The sequence below is a fragment of the Rhinopithecus bieti genome, unplaced genomic scaffold (genome assembly GCF_001698545.2).
Source record: "Rhinopithecus bieti isolate Rb0 unplaced genomic scaffold, ASM169854v2 scaffold_37503, whole genome shotgun sequence".
NCBI lineage: Eukaryota > Metazoa > Chordata > Mammalia > Primates > Cercopithecidae > Rhinopithecus > Rhinopithecus bieti.
The window spans coordinates 233,040-254,858 of NW_016815616.1; the positions used below are offsets into that span (position 1 = coordinate 233,040).

The window sequence follows — 21,819 nt, forward strand, 5'->3', positions numbered from 1 at the left end:
CTTCCTCCAGGCATCGGGGACAGGACCCCTCTGGAATGTGAGTCTGGATTTCTTTACGGCCCACTGTTACACAGAAAGGCAGCAGGGAAGTTACAGTCAGATTTCTAGGCTTTCTGGCTGGCTTTGGGAAAAAAGGAGTCTGGCTTCTATGAGCTGCTTTGGGGAAGAAGGATTCTCACTTCTGTGGCTTGCCCTGGGGAAGAATGATGGGTGACAGAAGAGACAGGAGGGCAGGAGAAGGTCAGAGAGACAGACTTTGCTTCTGAGACCTTCACCTTGGGGCATGGATTTCTGAGCCCCAACAGACCCCAACAGAAAAATCCAGGACAAAAAGACAGTGGCTTGGACACACCTGCCTGCATTGACACTTGACATGTCTGCAATGTGAACACTTTACTTTTTCCCTCCAGATGGGTTGAGGGGAAGGACACTGCAGGGTTGAAATGCAGGAATACCAGATTGGAGCAAATGCTTTTAAAAAGCAGAGTTATAAAATCTGGACGACATCAAGACAAGCAGCCCCAGTACGCATCCCAAGGGCTCTTGTTGTAGGTTGGAGAATGAGCCCAGCAGTCAGGCCTGCAACCCACTGCGAATCTGGACCAGGGTTCTGACCCAGATCCTGATTCACATCACGCTGGGCCTTGTGGCCAAACATGTGTGTTTTCTCCATGGCCCCTTGAAGAAAAGCTGGTGGTCTGCCTGAGATAGGAGTATATTAAGTTCCTGGCTGCTCGGGGCACTACGGGAAGATTACTGGGCTGTGATATGGGCCAGCACTCAGATTCCCTGCAGTGGGACACAGAGAAAGGGTTGTTTGTGCTGCTGGCCTGGAGCACCGACAAGCCTGTGGAGAACCTGTTAACAATAAACACGACAGGCATCCTGGGAGTGAGCTCAGGGCATTTGGGAAGTGCAGAAGGACACGCACCCTCGCTGGAGGGGTGCACCTTTGAAGTCAGCTGGACCAAGGAAACGCCTGCCCTGAAGGCTGGTCACTTGCAGAGGTAAACTCCCCTCTTTGACTTCTGGCCAGGGTTTGTGCCGAGCTGGCTGCAGCCGCTCTCAGCCTCGCTCCGGGCAGGTCGGGCAGCCTCAGGTCTGCCTGCCTGCAGAATCATGACCACCACCGTGGACGACGCCCTGGAGCATGGAGGGGAGTTCCACTTTTTCCAGAAGCAAATGTTTTTCCTCTTATCTCTGCTCTCGGTCACCTTCACGCCCATCTACGTGGGCATCGTCTTCCTGGGCTTCACCCCCGACCACCGCTGCCGGAGCCCCGGAGTGGCCGAGTTGAGTCTGCGCTGCGGCTGGAGTCCTGCAGAGGAGCTGAACTACACGGTGCCGGGCCCAGGACCTGTGGGCGAGGCGTCCCCAAGACAGTGCAGGCGCTACGAGGTGGACTGGAACCAGAGCGCCCTCAGCTGCGTGGACCCCCTGGCCAGCCTGGACACCAACAGGAGCCGCCTGCCACTGGGCCCCTGCCGGGACGGCTGGTTGTACGAGACGCCTGGCTCCTCTATCGTCACCGAGGTAAGAAAGTGAGCTCAGGGCTCCGATGAAGAAGCAAATGGTGGAGCTGTTCTCAAGGAAGCAACCAGCGAAGGCCCAGCTCTTATAAACCCTGCCTAGACATGCTCTTTGGCTTCCAGGTCTCTTACAAAATTCTAGTTTCCAAATGAAAACATGCAGCTTCTAATTTGTCTGGAGAATAACTGGGTTAGTTAAAACGTCCTCAGATGCTGACAATAATGATTCTAGTTTGTGCCTGTTCCAGCAGTGAGAAACAGGCAAAAGCATGTTAGGGCCCCTGGAAATGTTGCCAAGATAGGGAATCTTGTGGATTCTCCTCTTTTTCTGGAAGCCTTACCTCCCCCTCTATTCTTCCATCACATAGATGCCCACACACACCTGAAAGCCTGTGGAACTCACCTGAACTGTGCCTGACTGTGTGATAGGATGTGCTTTTCTCTCGATGCCTATTTTTTCTCTTTAATGTCCTCAGAGTGTTCATATGAAATCATTTAGGGCTGGAGATCATGCTGTGGCACTATTATTTTGTTAAAAACTGCAGATGACATCAAAAGCTATTTGTGAAGCCTCGTTCCAATAAATATAATAGAAAAAAAGACCAAAAAAATGGAGCTTGCTTTTATTGAAAGCAAAGCAACATAGGGGAATTAGGTTATCCTGAAAATACTGAGAGAGCCAGTTGCCTAGTTTAATTTCAAATGACTGCTTGGGTGATGGGAAGATATTCTGTATGAACAGATGGGTAGGTAGAGTCTGATTTGAAGGGTCTAAAGTGGTCGGATAGTTACAGGAAACGTGGCCGCTCATGGGCTTCACACCACATAACTCTCCGAGGCTGTTTCGCATGGCCAATCTCATTCCTTCCTACAGAGATGAGGAAACTGAGGCCCCAAGCAGATAAAAGTTTTTACCCCAGGCCACACAGTGAGTGACTTAGCAGAGTTAGCCCTAGAAGATGGGTCTCCTGACCTGGTCCAGCACCTGCTCCACCTGACCACCTCCTCCTATTCCAAATAAGAGCAAATGCAGCAGCCTTCAGCAGTCACTCCTAATCCCCTTGTACTAAACAGACAGCAAGGATATGCTAAACGGCCCGACCTCCTGGTACCTGCATTGTATCACGTCCACACACCTATCTGCATGTGCATTGAAATTAGAAAGAAAAAAATAAATTTGTCTATAAGTAGAGTAATTACCCAGTTTCAGCTGATTTAGCCAATGCTATAGTTTTAGCTTAATGACAAATTGCCAGATGGAAGAGCAAGGCTTTTTGTTGCATAAAGAAAATTGAGGCTGGGCACAGTATCTCACACCTATAATGCCAGCGTTCTGGGAGGCTGAGGTGTGAGGATCACTTGAGCCCAGGAGGTCGAGGCTGCAGTAAGGCATGATCACCACTGTATTCCAGCATGGGTGACAGAGCAAGACCCTGTCTCACAAAAAAAAAAAAAAAAAAAAAAAAAAAAAAAGAGAGAGAGAGAGAAGAAGAAAATTGACATGATCAAGAAACAGTGGCTTATTGCCACTTAATTACACAGTTCAATTCAAGGAATATTTAATGAGTACCCTAACTGAGTTATGTACAACAGAATCCTAATGGGATTTCATTTCCTTTCTCTCCCAACTTGGAACACATTTCCCCTGCTGGAACACATCTCCTCTGCTGGCAGTTTAACCTGGTATGTGCCAACTCCTGGATGTTGGACCTATTCCAGTCATCAGTGAATGTAGGATTCTTTATCGGTTCTATGAGTATCGGCTACATAGCAGACAGGTAGGTTGAATCACCTGTGGTGGAATTTAAACAATCCCAAAGGTTTGGAGAACATTCATATGCACCTGCCCCTGCTTGCATCCCATCCTTTCCCAAGCACACAGATCACAATCTCCCGGCCTTCCTGCTGGTGTTTTTACAATCTTAAATTTCTTCTGCCGCTTGGATAACCATGACCAATGTCTTTATTTTCAAATTCTCCGGGGTCATAGACAGATGTTTCAACATTACACAGCAAGTCTTGCATGTGGGCTATGCAGAAGCTTAAAGTCGGAAGGGAGAGTAACAGATGATCTCATCCCTTTTGTAATTCCCAATTCATTTTTTGGCCTCATCACCATCCACCTGGCCATCAACCTTCAGGACCTCTGAGCTCAATCCTATCTTCTGCTTGTCTCACATATGCTGGGAGCCCCCAGCACCAGGCCTGATGTAGAATCTCCCTAATACCCGTGGGATTGCAAGAGTCCTGAATTGGGTTCCTGGGGCCACATGTGACTATATGTGTGGAACCTATAACTTAAAGAAAGGGAAACAGGGCCTGTCTACAACAAGAGGGGTAAATGTCCACCTCTGCAATGTCATTGTCCCTGGAGAGATGACAAGAGGCCTCTCTGATGAGTCTGTGTCTTCAGCAAGTCAGTGTTTGTACGAATCAAGCTATTGCCGTAGCTCTTACTTATCCAGCATTTTGGAATCCCACACTCACTGTCCTGCAAGTTTCTTACAACACGCAGCTTTGCTCTCTTGATGACCAATGAGACATTTTTAGAAGTCCTCAAAAGAAAAAGGAACCAAAAATTTTGCTTCACAGTTGATAAGCACTTTAGATAACTTGGCCATCAGGGCTAATTATTTAATATTCATAACACTGTTTATTGAGTGTTTTCCGGGGCCAGGCACTGTGTTCAACATTGTGAGTGATAGTATTCCTCTTAATCAGCAATCACCTAGTGAGATAGTGATACATACTATATATTATTACATATAATATACAAACATATAATTATATCTAGATATAATACATAATTATGAATTTACATGTAAAATATAAATATATAACTGAAATAAATGGTAAAGTAAATGTATTTTATGCTTGTTGCCCTTCCATGCCACCCCCAACTACATCTGTGATATAATCCAAACCTGAGTATAATGTTAAATGCAAGTAGAACATTTTCTCTGATTGTATAATATTGTTAGGCTGAATTAAAACTTGCAAATGTGTTAAAGATTAATGATGATGGCTTAATATATCACACCCCCAAGGCGTATGCACTTCACAGGGGCCCAGGGCCTACCTGGCAGCAGAAGAGAAGAGGGATAAAAGCGGAGGCGTGGGCCACGTGCACCTCATCCATCACCCACGGTTATTAATTGTCTCCTCAGCTGACCTGGCAAGGCTCTTCCTGGGGCTTTCTGCAAGAGGCTTGCAAGGTGAAAGGGAAGGTCATTTGTTTCTGTTTTTATTGCGGCAGAATTGAGGATGATTCTTTAAAGATGACCCATTAAGTCAGGAGAGACACATTAACAAGGGGAGGTCCGGAGTCCATCGCACCCCTGGGCAGCTCTGGCCCTGCAGGTTCACTCTCTGCGCTCCCTCCTCCATTATCAGGTAGAGGTGCTAACACTCATTCCCTGGCAGGCTGTGAGTAAACAGGTGACTCAATCTTTAACCCTTGCTCAGTGGGTTAAGAAATTAGTTAATTATTCGTGTCCCACTCAACAAGTTGGAGATTGGTGATAAATCCCTACTGACAGTGCATTCCTGAGTTTTAAGCCCTGGTCAATTATCCACCTTCTTAGATGATCTCATTATTTTGTACCTACTGTTGAAACCTCCTCTGTCAAGGTAAGTACTAGTTATTCTTCCCCCAGAGGCCATCTCCATTCCTTGACTTCTTGTTCTTACACCGTCTGAAGCTTGGCTGATCATTGGTCTTCTTCTGTTCTGAGCCTGCCTGCGGGAGTGAGAAGCCTAGCCTTAAGCAATGAGAAAGCTATTTGGTTTTTGTATAGTTAATGCCTACAATTTTCAGATTTTATCCAATGGGACAAGAATGTCATGGATCCCCAGTGTATTCACAGATTAAGCCAACATTAAAACGAATTGTCTTCCATGAATAATTAAAAAAAAAACAGTAAGGCATTATGAAAAGATTGTAAGTAAGACTAAGAGTGGACCTGAGAATATACCCGTAACTTCCTAATCCATGATACTGAGTATCACCTGAGACAGAAAAGCAATTCCTCACCAATTCCATGTTGTTTTTATTCTCATGAGCAATAATTATAAGTGCTATTTTTTTATTTTTTATTTTTATTTTTTGAGACAGAGTCTCGCTCTGTCACCCAGCCTGGAGTGCAGTGGTGCAATCTCGGCTCACTGCAAGCTCTGCCTCCTGGGTTCAAGCGATCCTCCTGCTTCAGGCTCCTGAGTAGCTGGGATTGCAGGTGCCTACCACCATGCCCAGCTAATTTTTGTAGTAGAGACAGGGTTTCACCATGTTGGCCAGGTTGATCTCGAACTCCTGACCTTAGGTGATCTGCCCACCTCGGCCTCCCAAAGTGCTGGGATTACAGGCATGAGCCACTGCACCTGGCCGTAAGTGCTGTATTTAGTGTGGCATGCTTGTAAATGCTTAACAACGGTCATCTGGGAGGGAAAGTTCCAGTTTGTAGTGCTTATTGATTTCTCTGGTGTAAATATACCCACTGTGGTTCACTTAAGCCTGCAAAAATGACATCATGGGACACAGAGTTGGCTAGAAGTGTGCACCATTACACTGCATTTCCACCATGCAGATACAGTAGATGTAAATAACCTCACAAGCATTGATGGCCAAATGTAGTAAAATCATTGGAAAGTGATGTTTTGCATGTTACACTTGTTTTTAATATAATTTAATTATAAATGTATATAATTTAGTTTTTAATAATGGTTACACTAACAATTAGCTTGCAAATTTTCCAGAAGTCTGATCATTAGCTCTCAAGAGCTAGCACCTTACTTTTATATGTTGTGATGGAACTAGATCAAAGTGAGCTAGGAGGAGAGACTCTGGAGGCACGGCTTGGACACCGGACCAAATTGAGGACTAGCTAAAACAGATCCCAGGCAGGAGCAGCTTTGCCTAAGACATGCCCACCAGTGCACCATGTCAGTTTACTATTGTCATGGCAACATGGCAATCACCACCCCCTTTTAATGGCAATGACTTTACCACCCAGAAGTTACCACCCTTTTCCTAGAAATTTCTGTATAAGCCATCCCTTAATTTGCATATAATTAAAAGTGGATTGCATATAACTAAATTTATAATTTAAACTATAATTAAAATTTATAATGTAATTTGCATATAATTAAAAATAAATATGAGTACAGAACAGCCTCCTCTGAGCTGCTATTCCAGGCACAATGCCTATGGAATATTCCTGCTCCACAAGGAGCAGAGGTGCTGCTGCTATACATTGCAGCTTCAATAAAAATCGCTATTTAACAACACCAGCTTGCCCTTTAATTCTTTCCTGGGCAAAGCCAAGAAACCTCCCGGGCTAAGCCCCAATTTTGGTGGCTGCCTGTCCTGCATCAAAAGCAGAATTAAAGTCCCGGTGGGTTGCAGTCAAACTTAGCCAACTATATGTGATCTTCCAAAACAAGTTCACCACTGATTACTGTGTGCTAGTCACTTTATTGGGCATCCTCATTTGTTATATTTCATTTAGGATCACAAGAACCTTTTAAAGTAGATTTCATGATCCATAATTTACAATGAGTGAAGAAACTGAGGCTCTGTGTAATTAATGCACTGCTTCCCAAATGTTAAGGTGCATATAAATCTCCCGGGGATCTTGCTAAAATTCAGATTCTGATCCAGCAGATCTGGGTGGGCCTGAAATTCAGTATTTCTAACCAGCTCCCAGGTGATGCTGTTCCCAAGCCCATGCTAATAGTCCTCAGCCACGTTCTGAGTAGCAAGTAGCTAAAAGACTTACCAAGCCAGCAGTATGGGGAGTCCACCCTTCCTCTCCTGTTTCATCTGATTGTTTTTCGTTTAACCATTTAAATAGCCCTGCTGAGGGGTAGGAGGAGTCTCAAAACTCTGTCCCAGATTCCCCAAATTTATTCTAGCCATGCCTTACTGTTGTTTTAAGTAGCATTGCTTCCCTATGTGGAACATGTCCCCAGTGAAGTTTTTCCACATCATGGATATGATTTTCTTGCTCTGAGTTTCAAATGATGAATATTCCCTCTCATCACCTAAAAGATTTTGTCCATCTACATGGAGCACTACTGTGGTATTCTATTGTGTGCCTGAAGCAGTTTTGGAAGTTGAAGAAGTACGATTTGAGTCCATGTTTATAGATTATATACTCTTTAAGGGTAAAGGAAGGGGTTTGGGTAGGAGAATGTGGGAAGAAAAGCTAAAAAATTAAGTTGAGATGTGACTTTGGAAGGCTTTGAATTAGAGGCCAAGAGGTTGTATATTTACAGTGGGGAACCATTGACTGAGAATTAAGAAATTACATGGTTACCTAGGTGATGGGTTGATAGGCACACCAAACCACCATGGCACACATTTACCTATGTAACAAACCTGCACATCCTGCACATGTACCCCAGAACTAAAAATAAAAAATTTTTTTAAATGAAATTACATGGTGAAGACAGAGTTTTAAGACTTACAAAATTTACTAGTTAACACTAATTACCAGTGTGACTGCTTAACCTTTAAATTTCATATTTAAAATGTTACTATTACAAAATAATTATTAATAATGTGGATTACTTTGAAATGGTTAGTATTTGACACCATCGCTAGAATATAGTTGCATAATAAGAAAGGCATCCATTAAACAATGTTTATCCACCATTAAAATGGGCAATCCTAATAACAAAAGCTGTCCTTCTAATTGAAGTGGAAAACAAAGATTAAATAAACATTGTTTTCTATGAAGAATTTTTTTAAATATCCACTAAGTGGGTTAGGGTGTCTTTTACAGGAAAACTAGGACATGGTGAAAATCACAGTACTGGGCCCCAAGTCAACTCTCTGAGCTGAGCCAGTTTTGCAAACAGAAGGAAGAAAGGAAGGAAGGGGTCAGAGGCAGGCTATGTGCCAAGCTCCTTACCTGTAATATCTCACTGAATCCTCTTTTCAGCTGGGTCAGATGGGTCTTTTCCAGATGAAGACATTGAATATGGTTGAATAGGTTGCCCAACATCATAGTAAGTAGGAAGGTCATGATTAAACCCAGGTTGCCAATTGTTTTCCTCTATTCTATGTAGTGGGACAACTTTCCAAATCCCTAAACTAAAGAAAACTAAGTCTCCCAAATCTGATGTGTGGAACCTGTCTTCCCAGCACGCTCCAAACAGAGGCTGTCATAGGATAGTAACATGTGTGGCACCAAAGACAATTTTCACAAAGCCTAAAAGCAGAGTTGAAAAAGAAAGGGGGTAAATGCTGAACAGTGAATTTTGTTTTCAAAGCGAAAACATTCTTGGGTGGATAATTGGTTGAAACTGTTAGTGCAAAGGCCGCAGCTCACATGATGATGTAAGACCTAGATAGGACCATAGGGTATTCAGCACGGGATGGCCTGGAAGAATCACTCTTTCCCTGAATACCTGCCACAGTGTGGGACTGAGAAAGTACTTGAACCCTGGGGTGAATGGGGCTTATCCTGCTGAAAACTTACACATAGTGTGCTGATGAAACATGCTACATGGACCTGGAGTCACAGATTCCCTTTGTGGCTATCAGTCTGTGCCTCCTGAATTTACAAAATTTAAAGTTAACTTCTGATTTTGTTTAGATTTCCATAACTTCCATGCATTTTCTACAGTCTTCACAAATCAAAATTAATTTGATTCCCTCTCTTTGTTTTTCTTCCTGTAGGTTTGGCCGTAAGCGCTGCCTCCTAACTACAATCCTCATAAATGCTGCATCTGGAGTTCTCATGGCCATTTCTCCAACCTATACATGGATGTTAATTTTTCGCTTAATCCAAGGACTGGTCAGCAAAGCAGGCTGGTTAATAGGCTTCATCCTGAGTAAGAATGTTTGTGCTTGCAGCTGTGAGAACAAAGCCACCTCGCTGCCAAAATAGAGTCAGGTGGGGGGGTGGGGAGTGGCATGCAGAAAAAGGGACACAGCTTCAAGACAATATTGAGAGGTTTTTTTTATTTCTATATCAAAAGAATTTCTAAAAGCATATCAACTCATTCAATATTCTTCCTTATAAAGAGAAAAATGAAGGCCGAAACAAGGGTAAACGTAATGACACCCAGATTCTTATATAACTTTTTTGGAATTTTTGTTTTCTGTACCCTGGAGTATTGGGTAGAAAGAAAATCCATCCTACCAGATCTATTCATAAATAAGATTCAATGATGAGAGATGTAGTCAATTTATAAAGGACTTTAATACTTTGCAAAAATCTATTCTAGTAAACTACAATTATCCTCAACTTACACACAAGGAAACTGAAAACACAAGTACTGTAGTCAACCCAGGTTACTCAGCCAGCCATTTTTAGGACCAGGAATATAACTTACATCCTATTCCTTAGTAGCCAGAGTTACAGTTAAGTTCCGTATACTATAAGAGAATATTTGACATCTAACAGCATAGCATCTTTATAGCAATATTCTCACTATGGCTGATACCAATGGGTTGAACCACCAGCTTGTAAAATTCCCTAGCATGTAAAACCAGTTCCTGCAACCCAACACTAGCTGATTCCAGCACTCTGCTAAGTTACCAAGCCATTTATGCAAATAAACAAATAGGACTTGCAAGATAAATGTTAAACCCATGTAAGAGAACAAGTTATACTCAGGCGTTCATTTACATAAAAATCATCAACAGTCTAAATTTAATGTTTGATTCATTTGTTCAGGTCTTGAGTTCCTACTCTAGGTCAAAATCTTGCATGTATCTGAAATACAATTGCATCATGGAAATTATAAATCAAATGTGTTTGCTTATGTTGACAGGCCTTTCATCCCATCTCCAATGGGACTGTGAGATTTATTAATTAGTAAAATAGCAATAGTTATAATAAAATAAAAACCAAAAAACACTTAAACATATTCAGAGTTGTACAGAATATTCTCAAATTTATCTATATTTTTGAGGTTGGTGTTCTAGTTTCCTGATAGCTGGACAGTCAACTCATTATTGTATTGCATTACACTAACCATTTGAATTATCTCTGCAGTTACAGAATTTGTTGGGCGGAGCTATCGGAGAACAGTGGGGATTTTTTACCAAGCTGCCTTTACAGTTGGGCTCCTGGTGCTAGCTGGGGTGGCTTACGCACTTCCTCACTGGAGGTGGTTGCAGTTCACAGTTACTCTGCCCAACTTCTGCTTCTTGCTCTATTACTGGTAAGTCCATTTGGAATAAAAAGGAAAGAAATCGAAGTATTTTATTTTGCTAAAAAGGCTACCTTCCTTAATACACACCGTCTTTCTGATTCTGAGATTGCTTTCACTCTCCAGACCCATTTCACAAAGAGCCCAATTCCATGTTTCAGGAATAAAAATCACAAGCTTCACCTGTCTCTCCCTCTCAAATGTCCTTTCTCTTTGTGCTTAAAGTTTTTATGACCTGGATCTTACATTTCCACATGATTTATCTGGTGTTTAAATTAGCTTCTGGCAGCTGTGGTACAATTTGGGCAGTAGGCCCTTTGAAGAGACTGAAAATATCACTAGTACTATTCTCTCCCTCCTCAGAGGAAACTTTAGGGTGGAGAAAGCAGAGCATGGCACTTGTGTCACCATTTCCCAACACTCATGCTCAAGGCAGACATCCCCAGTGAATCACAGTGTTCTTCATCCCAGATAAGGCCAACACGACACTCCAGACAGACCATACCAATCAATCAGAGTTACCAAGGCAAGTAAAATATATTTGTCATCTCTGCCCAAGGGAAACACATGGGAAATACCAGAAACTATTAGAAACCCCTAACATGAGATTATGTGAAATGAAGCAAGGGAGATACTGGATTATCAGACCAAATCTCTCTCCCATGCCACAACCCATTTATTTAGTTCCTCCTGGATTTACCTACTTGTTCTTCCCACGGCTGTCTTGCCTAAGAATTAAACATCTCAACTCTTTCCAGGAAGCCTGTTTCTTATCCAAAAGCCAATAAAACTCTCTGTCTTACCAGCTCAGACTGCAGTGACAAAATGCCATGGACCGGGCATTTAAAAACGTATTTCCCATAGTTCTGGAGGCTGGGCAGTCTAAGATCCAGGTGCTGGCAGATTTGTTCCTAATGGGAGCCCACTTCCTGGCTTGCAGACATCTCACTTGTTGGCCCTCACATGGTGGAGAAAAAATAACAGTCTAGTCTCTCTTCTTCTTCTTATAAGGACATCTGGGTGCCCCACTCTCCAGACCTCAGCTAAACTTAATTACCTCCCAAAGGCCCAACTCCAAATTGCACACTGTGGGTGAGGGCATTAGTGCATGAGCTTCAGCGGGGACAGAGACATTCAGTCCATTACACCCTGAGAGTGACCCTTCCTGCTCTCTCCATTACACTTCCACAAAAACATCCATTCCAAATTCCTTTTAAGCCCTGCCTCTCAGAGCAGCTTCTCTCCCAGAGTGGTGATCCCAACTGGAGCCTTCCTACATTTACACCATAACTGCCACAACAGCGGCCCTATCACCTCCTTTCTCCAGTTTCTCCTCCCCCTGAACCTCCACCCTGAACTCATTCACCCTGAACTCAGCTGCTCAGAGTTCCCTCCAGACACAGGGTCAATGGTTCTAGTCTTACTCAAAAACCTGCAAGAGCTCCCCGAGCCCTGCTACATCAAGCTCAAACTATGAAGTCTGGCTTTTCAGTTATCTCACCATTTGACCTCAAATGCTTATCTCATTCCTTTGGGAACTTGAGGATAATACATATACATACTTGCTCCCCACCCCCACAATGGTTTGCATACTCCAGCATCTAGTCGTTGACCCGTCTGCCAGTTCTCAGGCCTTTGCAAAGCCCAGGACCACCCTGAGGGACCTGCCTCTCCTCCTTGCAACAGGAGCTGGATGTTCAGCTGCACCCTGCTTTGCAGCTTGCTGCCTGTGTTTCTGCTTAGACATCCCTGAGGAGGGATTTGGCATTTGAGGGAGGAAAGAATCACATATCCCCCTATACGAGTATTATTTTCTTTGGAGATCCCACTGTATTAACATCCTCAGAGAAATCTGCTTATTAAAAAATGGAGGATGGGGTAAGGAGGATTCAGTAAGATTTGCCCTCTGCTCACCTTGTACCCTAGGTGCATACCTGAGTCTCCCAGGTGGCTGATCTCCCAGAATAAGAATGCTGAAGCCATGAGAATCTTTAAGCACATCGCAAAGAAAAATGGAAAATCTCTACCTGCCTCCCTTCAGGTGAGCCAGGGCCTTAGGTATCAAATCAGGGGATGGAGAAAAGGGAGGCTCTGGTAAGATTCATGCACGCCAGTGATCTCAGTGGGGAACCATGGAAGCACCCACCCCCTTGCATTTTGGCTTACCTGTAGCGGAATGCAACAGAGAATTTTATGTACTAGGATTTGTGGTTCCGTGGGAGAATATTTCAAACAGGTGGAAAACATCAAACTAAAACAGAACCAGAAATCATTTAAAGGTCAGCTGAGGAGTTTCTGTCTTGTGCAACTTACACCTTCGTCAGTCTCCTATGCCCAGGTGCCCAGCACCCCCCTCATCTGCATATTCACCATCCTCAGGTCAGATTCTTAGATCAGTAAAGCAGTTCTTTAAACACACAGGATCTCTTAGAATTTTAAACACTTTGGATAGAAAGTGTCCAAAAAGTTTTTTTGTTGTTGTTTTTAAGATGGAGTCTTGCTCTGTCGCCCAGGCTAGAATGCCGTGGCGCAATCTCGGCTCACTGCAATCTCCACTTCCCAGGTTCAAGTGATTCTTCTGCCTCAGCCTCCCTAGTACCCAGAATTACAGATGAGCGCCACCACGCCAAGCTAATTTTTGTATTTTTGGTAGAGACAGAGTTTCGCCATGTTGGCTAGACTGGTCTTGAACTCCTGACCTCAGGTGATCCACCCACCTCGGCCTCCCAAAATGCTGGGATTACACGCATAAGCCATCACACCAGGCTCAAAAGCTTTTAAGCAATCCCCTGCCTTCTTAAATAGAATCCAGTTACAGAGGTGTTCATTACCTGTGTTTATTGTTTGCCTTTAGTAGATCTCACCATGTTGACCTCAAACCTTTTCATTCCACAGGGCGTAGAAAAGAGAAGATTAAGCTTATTAGAAAATAGGCCAGGTGTGATGGCTCATGCCTGTAATGCCATCAGTTTGGGAGGTGGAGATAAGTAGATCACCTGAGGTTGGGAGCTCGAGACCAGCCTGGCCAACATGGTGAAACCCCATCTCTACTGAACATACAATAATTGGTCGGGCACAGTGGCTCATGCCTGTAATCCCAGCACTTTGAGGGGCCGAGGTGGGCGGATCACTAGGTCAGGAGTTCGAGACCAGCCTGGCCAACATGGTGAAACCCCATCTCTACTAAAAACACAAAAATTAGCTGGGCATGGCGGCAGGTGCCTGTAATCCCAGCTACTCAGGAGGGTGAGACAGAAGAATTGCTTGAACCCAGGAGGTGGAGTTTGCAGTGAGCCGAGATCACACCACTGCACTCCAGCCTGGGCAATAGAGCAAGACTCTGTCTCGGGAAAAAAAAAGAAATAGCTGGGCGTCGTGGTGCATTCGTGTAATCCCAGCTACTTGGGAGGCTGAGGCAGAGGATTGCTTGAACCCAGGAGGTGGAGGTTGCAGTGAGCCGAGATTGCACCACTGCACTCCAGCCCGGGCAAGAGGCTCCGTCTCAAAAAAAAAAAAAGAAAGATGAAATGAGACGCAGTATGGAGAGTGCTTGCTCTAGTGCTGGGCATGAGATGGGTGCTCAGGATGGGTAAGGAATTATTGTTATTCCCTATGTGACCCAGGGACCCTAGCATTAAATATACAAAGCCATCCTCTCTATTTCTTTTCTTAGCGCCTGGGACTTGAAGAGGAAACTGGCAAGAAATTGAACCCTTCATTTCTTGACTTGGTCAGAACTCCTCAGATAAGAAAACATACTTTGATATTGATGTACAACTGGTAAGGAATATTTTTCACTTTGAAATACCTCCAAATTCTTTTAATCACAATCATTCATATTAAGGAAGGAAAGAAAACATGACTTCATCCCAGTATTAACGCCGATGGTGGGCAGAAATGTGGCTTGTGTCTGGTAGGTTTTCCTGACCGTGTTTTTCTTGGGCAAATATTAAGATCGGCGTAGTCCTCAAGCACAGATCAAAGCAATGGCAACCTCAACTTCACACTGGAATCACCTGGGAGCTTACAAAGTACCAAAGCTAAAACCCCTAGAAATGCTAATTGTTCTAGGGTAGGGCTTGGGAAACAGTTTTTTAATACTCCAGGTGATTCTAATGCATAGCCCAAATAGAGAACTATTGGTATAACTTAATAGATGATGAATGTAGATCTTCTATTGTAGTACAGAGCTGGGCAAAAAAAGAAAAAAAAAAAAAAAGACTGTGGATGGGATTGCCTTTCTCTTTCCTTTTTTCTTTTCCACCTAGAGAAAAAATTTCTGAACAAGAATAATTCCCAAGAGTAATTCCAGTGGCTTCACAGCCCAGTGACTTGATATTTATTGTGTTTGCTATCTACAGGCTGCTCTCAGAGCTTCGAGCCATGCTTTCTCTAGTGGGGAATGCATCTTTTCGGGGCACGTTGGATCTCCCAGGCAAATGGAGATTTACAATCACTAACAAAAGCAAAGCTCATCAGGAATTCATTTAGCAACCTTTGCAATAGTGCGTGCACAGGAGAGGCAGTTTTGAAATTCAGCCTCATTATCCTTCTTTCCTTTTCTGAGTAATCGTGACTTTTGTTGATTATCCTCATATTTTCCATTATATATAAAGACCATTTTTAGTTAATAAACTAGAAACATTGTCCAAATGTTGTTTGTATCAGGCCAGAAGAGAAGTCATCAAGAAGGGAAGCTGTACTCACTTGGTCTTCTGGTTTCCTAAAATGTGAATTAAGTAGTCAGTTCTTTTGATCCCAACTGCACTAGAGTACCCGAAAGAGAGAAATAATTCACAACCACTAATAACTTGATATAGTTTTACTAAATAAATCATTCCATTGGCCAGGCACAGTGGCTCACACCTGTAATCCCAGCACTTTGGGAGGCCGAGGCAGGCAGATCACATGAAGCCAGGAGTTTAAGACCAGCCTGGGTAACACAGTGAAACCCCATGTCTGCTAAAAATACAAAAATTAGCAAGTGGTTCACATCTGTAATCCCAACTACTAGAGAGACTGAGGCAGGGGAATAACTTGAATCTGAAAGGTAGAGTTTGCAGTGAGCCGAGATTGTACCACTGCATTCCAGCCTGGGCAACAGAGTGACTCTGTCAAAAATAAAAATAAAATAAAAGATAAAATAAATCATTCCATTAAGACATTCTTCTTGGTTTTCAATTTGTCCAGGAAACATTATTGTAATTTCTAATTATTTCTAACTATTATAATTTCTTCCCTTCTCCTGGTTCTTGGAAACCACCCAGCCCCAGCCAGTCACTGAAGTGGATCAGAGATTATAAAAGCAGTGGGATGGGGGACTAGCAAGGAGATGATCACAGGGAAAGGTGACCTATAATCCACATTATTTTTCCAGAAGCCTCTCTTTTTTGGTGCCCTGTGTTTGGTGCTTGACTTGACCTGAATTCTCCTCTTTGCTCAGGTTCACAAGCTCTGTGCTCTACCAGGGCCTCATCATGCACATGGGCCTTGCAGGGGACAATATCTATCTGGAATTCTTCTACTCTGCCCTGGTTGAATTCCCAGCTGCCTTCATGGTCATCCTCACCATCGATCGCATCGGCCGCCGTTACCCTTGGGCTGCATCAAATATAGTTGCAGGGGCAGCCTGTCTGGCCTCAGGTTTTATCCCTGGTGGTAAGTTTCAGACCAAGTTGGAGTCTTATCTCCAAGACCCTGGAGAAAGGGAGTGTCATGGACCATTGATAGGAAAACCATCAAATTTGTCATCCAAATCAATTTGGAAAGACAAATTGGAGGACAGTATCTGGGACCCTTCCAAGCAAATTCATATGGCCAGCCTCCCTTTAGGAAAAATTGCACCCAATCGTTCCTTGATGTGATATAACAAGGGAGACTCTAGAGCTCCATGCTGCAGGCCATCAAGATGACGTGGAGCAGAGAGCATAGGCCTTGGGAAAGCAGGCCCAGGTCAAGGTCTTACTCCAGCACTTCCTGGGTGTTGATTAGGGGACTCTCTTGACCTTCCTGCATCACCTGCAGAATAAATGAGAAAAATGTAAGCAAATGCCATCCATAAACAACTATTCAGTTCCTTTTTTTCCTTTTAAAATGCTTTCTCAATGAAGGGGAACAAACACCTGTATAAGAGATTCCTTTTAGCAATATGGAGCTTCGTTTGAATCCTTTTGTTATTAGTAGTTGTTTAAATGTGCCCATATTTTGCTCTTTCTTTGACTTCTATAAAGTTGGCCCAGTTTTGGAAACTGGTATAACTCCATTGTCATTAGCAACTGAGGTCTAAAGTTAAGAGAACACAGAGGATTTTTAGGGCAGTGAAATTATGCCATGTAACACTAAAATAGTGGATACAGGTCATTATGCATTTGTCCAAACCCACAGGAAATGTACCACCAAGAGTGAACCCTAATGCCAACTATGGATTTGGGGTGATTATCGTTGCCACTGAAGGTTCATCAAGTAACAAACATACCACTCTGTGGAAAATGTCAATGATAGGTGGCGATGGGTGGAATGCATGTGTGGGGGCAGAGGTTATGTGGGAAATCTCTGTACCTTCCTCTCCATTTTGCTATGAACCTAAAACTGCTCTAAAAAAAAAGAACATCTTTTTAAAAAAAGAGAGAATTAGCATTGTGTCTGAGATCAAGGTGGACAAATGTGAGAATCTGCTGACATTAACATAAGCCTGTAGAAGAAGTCATTTTTTTTTCTCGTCCCATTCTGGGATAGGGAATTTCTCCTTATAGTCCCACTCTGGAACACTGTCTGAAGATGAAGAATCATCTGTGTATGGATAAGTACTGTGCTTTTCCCTCTTAGATCTACAATGGCTAAGAATTATTGTCTCATGCTTGGGAAGAATGGGGATCACAATGGCCTATGAGATAGTCTGCCTGGTCAATGCTGAGCTGTACCCCACATTCATTAGGTGAGTACATTTTCCTTAGAATGAAGAGGGTGGGTGGGACATTTGTTTATTGGCTGGAACCACCACAAGTGCAGACAAAGGACATCTTACCTTCAAAACACAGTGTAAGGGAAGGTGAGAACATGTAAAGGTCCAGCCAGGCCCAGCAGTTCACTTCTCACACTTACAGGCTGGGGTAAAATACAGAGGCCATGGTGAGAACAGAAAATTGAATTGCAAGACAGGGATTACCCAATGGCTACAGGGGAGATTGATGTGGAACAGCACAAACAGGTCCATAGAAACAACTTAGGGAAGCCAGGTGATGGAAGTAAAAAGAAACAATTGCCCCTCCCATCATTAAAAAATCTGAAAGTTTATACAAAACAAGAATGACAGAATATGAATGGAATTATGTGTATATATATATATATACACACACACACATATATAATATTGTGCATTGAAAATAACGTGAATGATTTTTTTAAACTCTTGAAAATTTTATTTTTGTTTTGTTTTTTTATTTCAATAGGTTTTTGGGAAACAGGCGGTATATGGTTATATGAATAGGTTCTTCAGTGGTGATTTCTGAGATTTTGGTGCACACCTGTCACCTGAGCAGTGTACACTATAGCTCTTGAACATTTTAATGATTTGAGGAAGTGTTTACTCAGGGTTGGATGGGAGATAACTACTGCACTGTGATAAGTTAACAAGTTAAATCAGTTTCCTGCATTCTAGGAATCTTGGCGTCCATGTCTGTTCCTCAATGTGTGACATTGGTGGCATCATCACGCCATTCCTGGTCTACCGGCTCACTAACATCTGGCTTGAGCTCCCACTGATGGTTTTTGGTAAGAAATCTTCATAGATGCCTTTAAATGAAAACTTATTTTTCTAGAGACCTGCACTTCTCTTCTACCTCATTCAATACAGGTGTCATGCCTATTAGTAACTACTAATTACTACTCACAGTAGTAATGATGTGTCTGTAGCTTGCGTTCTTCCCAGGCATGCCTAGTAATTAGTAATGTTATTAATATTAGTAATACTAATCCATAATACTAGTTCAGTATTCGTAATATTATCAGTCATTACTAATACTCAAGTATGGGACTCCAGCCATAGAGGCAGAACATTGAAGAGAAGAATGAGAAGGAAGAAAGTTTCCCAGCAGCAGACCCCTAACTCTCTCTCTGCTGATTTCCACCCTTCCTGAGGTCTCTGTCAAAGAGTTAATTCCTCCATGCACCAGAGGCGATAAAACACAAAGCCCTTTTACTTCTTACTTCAAATAAAGGGGTTAAAATTTTGCAAAAGGCAATTTCAAAACCCAGAGGAAATAAAGACCCACATTAAGAAAATGCACCAGCATAATGGAGCACGTCTGTTGATGCACCTGGAGCAATTAGATTTCAGGAGTGTCACACAGCACTTCCCTTCTGCTACTACCAGTGGGAACACACCAGCACTGAGCCTTCTCTGGTTGACTGAAACATCTCAGTGCACCCATTTCTGTCTCCTTTGACACCCATTCTGAGCTGCTTTTAATTTGAATATGTGATGCTTTTTCCCATGGGCATATAGCACTCAATTTAGGGGAAGAGAAGAAGAGATTTCACTCTCAGATGCACACAAGGGTGTAAAGGGAAAGGATATTTAAAACTCTCAGGACCCCCAAAATCCTTATGCAAAAGGGAAAACTAAGTCTGGAGACTGAGTCATGCAACACCCTCTTCCAGATGAATAGCTGTTGCAGCATTATACATCATGCCTCAGTTATCTACAAAGGACCACCCCTGCAGATCATTCATAAGTAAATTCTTTGCTGGCCTCCCATAGACGAGAATTTTAGGTCTACAATCTAAGCTTAGCTTCTAAAACTGAAGTCTGCTGATTCCACACTGATAATGTTGATTCCAAGCTTATCTCCCGATGTACAGGATAAAGACAAGATCAGTCATTCCTCCACCTACCCAGAGAGGCCTGCATAATTGATTCTTTTTTTACTCTCATTTTCTCTTCAAACATTCACCTTATCATATGTGAAAGTCAACTTAACTGGGCACTAGTTAAAGTCTCACAAGAATGGAACCATTCCTTTGTGGCCTACCTGCCCCTCTCCCTACCTGCCTCCCTACTTTAAGGAAATGTATAAATACCAACTTCCTGAAAGCCTCTTTGTAAAAATAGCTACAGATGTGTCGGTGGCTCATGGTTTTTCAGGGACACGCCCCAAAGCTGACTTAATAAACCTCGACTGATTGGGACATTTTCCTCAGTCACTCATTTCACTTTTCAGGGGAAGCTCCCACCACTTCACTAAGGCTGCGCAATGCCCCACACAGCTACCCTCCTCATTCCTTTTCTCCCCTTCTTCTCACAGAATTTGTGAGGGGAAATTTTCCACTGCTCTAGATCTGCCAGCAAAAGTTCCAAACCACTGATAGAACTCACCCGCAAAACAAATCCAATGAATTCCTCCATGATCCAGTTTAATAACAATAAGATGGCCAAAGTTGACAGAGCACAAGCTGTTTATCCTGAGATAACTTGGCCACAGAGTAGCTGGTGCTACTCCTGAGACTTATGTGACCCCTATTTCTTTCTCCCCCAACACTGGTTAAGGAACCTGTCCTCAGAACCCTCTTGTCATTGTGAGGAGGTGCACATCACAACCTCTGTCCTCCTTCCTACCATGGAGGAAGTTAGAGACCACTCAATCTTGGCCACTCCCTTAGGTGGACAGTGTGTGACCAACGGTCAGGAGGACATTTCTGGATAGTAGATGGTTACTTCGTTACTGGAAAGGGGTCCTGACCCAGACCCCAAGAGGGAGTTCTTTGATCTTGCATAAGAAACAATTTGAGGTCAATCCATAGAGTAAAATGAAAGCAAGTTTAGTAAGAAAGTAAAGGAATAAAGAAATGGCTACTCCATAGGCAGGGCAGCCCTGAGGGCTACTTGTTGCCCATTTTTATGGTTATTTCTTGATTATATGCTAAACAAAGGGTAGATTATTCATGAGTTTCCCCTTTTTAGATCATATAGGGTAACTTCCTGATGTTGCCATGGCATTTGTAAACTGTTATGGCACTGGTGGGAGTGTAGCAGTGAGGACAACCAGAGGTCACTCACATTGTTATCTTGGTTTTGGTGGATTGCAGCCAGTTTTTTTATTGCAGCCTGTTTGATCAGCAAGGTCTCTATGACCTGTATCTTGTGCCAACTTCCTATCTCATTGTGTGACTTAGAATGCCTAACTGTCTGGGAATGCAGCCCTGTAAGTCTCAGGCTTATTTTACCCAGCTCCTCTTCAAGATAAAGTTGCTCTGGTTCAAACACCCCTGAGATTCCCCCCCTCCCTTTTATAAGAGAACCCTTAATCTTAATGGTTGCAGAGAGATGAAGATCCATCTTCTGTAACTTTTTGATACTGATTAAGGGTGATCATATTTCTGATTAACTATTAGGGTTTCTTGTATTCAGGGTAGAGAGGAGTTCAGTCAGAAGGCATCAGTATGGTGAGGGCCATTCATAACTTTGAGTTCTGACAAAAAGTGATATCTGAAAGATTAATAAGAGTTTAAGAAAATATTTGGTAAGCTTATCCTGCACAATCCTTTGTATATTCATACACAAAGAGTACAATGGCAGTATCAATATATTCCACAACAGTAAAGAAAAATAAGCAAAATTATCCCAAGCAAACTAAACTAGAAGGCTTTCCATGAATCTGGCAATTGGTGAAACCATGCTGATATGGGCTCAGTACCTGATTCCAATGTGCCCAGATTAGAACTCTGATCCAGATTTTTATGTTAGCCATCCATCTTGTTTCTTCTGAGCTGCAGGAATCATTGGCTGGAATGAGCAGGGTCAGTCTAAAGGGCAGGAAAAAAAAGCTTAAAACAGCTTAGGAGACTAAAATATAAGAACAGGTATACCATTGTTCTTGAAACATAATATTTCCCATTTTACTAAAGACAAATCATGGTAAGACTGATTTGCTTTATTGTACTTGGCCTGATTATTTGTATAAAGTGTAGCAAAATAATTATTTTCACATGGGCTTTTAAAATTGACTTTGAGAAAACTTTGTTCTGTAAAAGGAATCTCAGATAAGACTTTTTTTCCAAAGCCAAGCCCAGCCATGGGTTTGTACCCACTAATACCAATAAGTTGAGTAAATTCCTCTCCTCTTGAGGTCCC

At 42.8% G+C, this 21,819-nt stretch overlaps 1 protein-coding gene across 2 annotated transcripts in view; it reads left to right on the plus strand.

Annotated features, from left to right (window-relative positions):
• Positions 1-818: 818 nt before the first annotated feature.
• Positions 819-21,819, plus strand: part of SLC22A2 (solute carrier family 22 member 2) — a 44,286-nt gene continuing 23,285 nt past the window's right edge. Inside the window, exons 1-9 of one of the 2 annotated variants that reach the window (XM_017853522.1) lie at positions 819-1,533; positions 3,204-3,307; positions 9,211-9,365; positions 10,535-10,703; positions 12,618-12,732; positions 14,365-14,471; positions 16,135-16,349; positions 17,517-17,625; positions 18,349-18,461. In XM_017853522.1, coding sequence (XP_017709011.1) covers positions 1,120-1,533; positions 3,204-3,307; positions 9,211-9,365; positions 10,535-10,703; positions 12,618-12,732; positions 14,365-14,471; positions 16,135-16,349; positions 17,517-17,625; positions 18,349-18,461 — 1,501 coding nt within the window. In that variant the 5' untranslated portion in view covers positions 819-1,119. The remainder of the gene's footprint in view (positions 1,534-3,203; positions 3,308-9,210; positions 9,366-10,534; positions 10,704-12,617; positions 12,733-14,364; positions 14,472-16,134; positions 16,350-17,516; positions 17,626-18,348; positions 18,462-21,819) is intronic. The other variant, XM_017853521.1, reaches the window with a different exon arrangement.